The sequence below is a fragment of the Argiope bruennichi genome, chromosome 3 (genome assembly GCF_947563725.1).
Source record: "Argiope bruennichi chromosome 3, qqArgBrue1.1, whole genome shotgun sequence".
NCBI lineage: Eukaryota > Metazoa > Arthropoda > Arachnida > Araneae > Araneidae > Argiope > Argiope bruennichi.
In genome coordinates, this window is record NC_079153.1 from 68,843,250 (window position 1) to 68,846,810 (window position 3,561).

General features: G+C 28.4%; 1 protein-coding gene across 1 annotated transcript; it reads left to right on the top strand.

The window, feature by feature from the left end:
* Positions 1 to 249: 249 nt before the first annotated feature.
* On the top strand, positions 250 to 3,223 carry LOC129964024 (mannose-6-phosphate isomerase-like). Its single transcript, XM_056078686.1, has one exon. The coding sequence runs from the start codon at positions 323 to 325 to the stop codon at positions 1,556 to 1,558; it is 1,236 nt and encodes a 411-aa protein (XP_055934661.1). The 5' UTR covers positions 250 to 322; the 3' UTR covers positions 1,559 to 3,223.
* The last annotated feature ends 338 nt before the right edge of the window (positions 3,224 to 3,561 follow it).

Consider the following 3,561-nt stretch of genomic DNA (forward strand, 5'->3'; position numbering starts at 1 on the left):
CGCCGGAATAATGTTGCCAAAGATAACAAATCCGTGATCCTAAATATAAACACATTATTCAGACGTCAGTAAATTTTTTATTGAAAAATATATTTATATTTAAGGCTTCTTATTCTAGCAGGTAACTATGAAGAACGATTAACTTCAGAGAATTTTATCTCTGAAAATAAATTAATTGCTTTATAATTAGCTTTCACAACTTGTTAAATATTGTCTTAACTGTATCCGTAAAGGTATTGAAGACGGGAAATCGGGTTTCGTTATTGAAAATGTTATCAATGTCAAATTTCAGTAAGTTGTCTGTCTGTCCTAACTGCATTCTATGATGGCGCAAGTTTTTAAAATTCAGGCAGCAATCAAAAATTATGATTGGGGTAAAGTGGGAATGCAAAGTGTTGTAGCACAGTTACAAAAGGAAGGATGCAATAATTTTAGAGTTGATGAAAAGACTCCTTATGCTGAAATGTGGATAGGCACTCATGATTCTGGTCCTGCCCTCATCCCAACTCTTAAAAATATAAAACTAAAAGAATGGCTTTTAGAGAATCCTCAGTGTCTTGGGGATAACATTAGAAAAGCATTTAGCCATATAGCAGGATTGCCATTTCTTTTTAAAGTATTATCGGTGAATAAAGCTCTTTCCATTCAAGCACATCCCAATAAAAAAACCGCTGAAAAGCTCCATCAGATGTATCCCGATAAATATCCAGATGATAATCACAAACCAGAAATGGCAATAGCTTTGACTAATTTTGAAGCTTTATGTGGTTTCCGTCCATTATGTGAAATACAAACTTTTTTTGTTGAAATACCTGAATTTCAAAAAATCGTCGATTCGAAAATTGTGGAAATGTTTTTAAATTCTAAAAATAACGATGCATTAAAACCTTTATTTACTGCCATTATGACATGCTCGCCAAAAACATTTCAGCCAATATTATTGCAAATTTTAGAATATTTTAAACAGAAGCAATTTAAAAATCCACTATGTGAATCTATTCATGATTTGTTTCTTAGGACATATGATCAATATCCAGGAGACATTGGTTGTTTTTGTCTATTTTTTCTTAATTATTTGAAGTTGAAGCCAGGTGAAGCAATTTTTTTAGCGGCAAATGTGCCACATGCATATCTTTCTGGTGATTGTATTGAATGTATGGCATGTTCTGACAATGTTGTTAGAGCTGGATTAACTCCAAAGTTCAGAGATGTTAATACATTATGTGATATTCTGATGTATGATTGTAATAAAAGTGAAGAAAATAAGTTTTTACCTATCTGTGATCCTGAAGATCCATATGTAAAAATATTTGATCCACCAGTTCCTGAATTTGTTGTTGATTCAATTGAACTCAAGAAGCAAGAAACATCATATATACTGAAAATTCTTCAAACTGCATCTGTGTTACTTGTTGTGAAAGGAAAGGGTTCTTATAAATATGAAAATGAAGAAGGAGATTTAATGCCAGGATCTATATTGTTTATATCCAGTGGCTGTCAAGTTTTTTTAAATCCTGCTGTCGAATTTCTTATGTTTAGAGCTTATTGCAATGCTTAGAGCAACATTTTTTTTTTTTTTTCAATAACGGCTCCTTGATTAGAAAGGTTGTGTGCAAGTATAAAATTGTGATTAATCAATTATGGGGAAAATATAGTACAGTATTTTTTTCTTCTTTTTTTTGTGCTAGTATTTCTTATTGCTTTATGTAATTATATTATCTGTGTTGTTTTCATGTAATGATTCAATATATTAGTTTTCTTTTAATTTCATCTAAGATTCAATTTAGTAAATTCTTAATTTCTGACTCAATTAGCTGGATTCTAGTTAATTTTATATACTAATTGAATTATGAATAAAAAAATGAGATTAACATTTCTTATATTTTACTGTAGTAAAAACTTTTATACTATGGTTTCTGTAAATAAATAATATATTTAAAAGAAAAAATAAATGTATTCATGGATTATCTTGAAATTTTCTTTTGTGTGTGTGTGTGTGTGTTAATATTGGAAATTGTTTTGTTTCTTTGTATAATTTATTTTTTTAAGTTATTTGGAAAATTGTCTCAAGTCTGATAATATTTTGCTCAATATGAAACAAAAAAATTATTTACTTGCTTCTAGAAATTCTGCTATATTGTATATTCAAAGTGTCAATTCTCCTGAAGGTTATAAAAAAAATATGAAAGTACCTAGAATTAATATTTTTGGAGGAATTTATGAAATGTAATTTGTTTACATATGTAACTAAATAAATGTGCATTAAATTATTGTTCTATTGATTTATGGCTAAGGGAAATATCTATGTATTTTCAGGTACTAACTTAAAATCATGAAATGAAGTCTCTTGATTAGCTATTGAGCAAAGGACTCGTATATTATAAAAATTTAATTAGCAAAGATTTCCACAAAATAAAGGATGGATTTAATACAGGGTACAATTAAATATATCTCATTAGAAATTGGATAGAAATGAAAATTATACGTAAAAATATTTCAAATAAAAAAAAACCTAATAGAATTTTTTTTTTTACTTGGAAAATCTTAATGAATTGAAATTTGAAGTCAAGCATCATTTTTGGGTTAGAAAATCTGGACTATTTTCTGGTTTGAAGGAATCCATTTTGCAGAGAGATTTACCTAGAATATGGTTTTAGTTTGACAAGTTACCTGCTCATAAATCCTTTCAGCTGTATATATCTTTTGATCATTGCATTTGTGAAATAACATCATTGGATTATGAGAAGCACATTTAAGTCAGTTAGATCAGTTTAGTTTAGTTTAGTTATATTAACATCCCGTTGTAAAGCAACACTAGGGCTACTTTGAGACGGACCTCGTAATTTTGAACCACGGTCAGATGACGAGGACAACACATGAGCTGGCACCCCCCTCTCCACACCACACCAGCGGGAGGAGTCAGTTAGATCAGAGTTGTAATTAGAGACTTAGCAGTCCCTGGATAGTAAATGTTAATTTGTCCCCTTTTTATTATTTTTTTTCCTTAAAATAAATCACTTTTGTATCTGCAAAGCCTTTTTCCTTTCCTCAGATCACAGTGATTATTATATCCCTAGGTTTGGGATTATTCCAAAAATAAATTCTCTGAAAGAGGATAGAATAAATAAAAAATAGATAGGAAATATTAGTATACTAACAATGTTGCATAATGATCGCAAATTTGTTTTGCAAAATATTTTTGTTTTTAGTTGAGAAAAAATTACAATGAAGTCATTTTGAGAAAAAATTACAGTGAAGTAACTTTTGTTTCAAGTTATAAAAACTGTATATTATAAATGTTTTTTTAAATAATATTTCATTTTTATATGAATTGATTTCATTATTTTTATCTTGTTTACTGTATGAATTGTGCTGCTATTATTATTTTGCATACAGGATGAAATTTGTTTTATGCTTTTCAATGGAATATCTAAATAAATAGAAAAATGCTATGACATTTTAAACTTCATTCAAACATTTTATATTTTCAAAAACTGAAAAATATTCCCCAAAATAAATTTATACTTCCTCATTTATTTTAAACAGATATTATTCAATCAA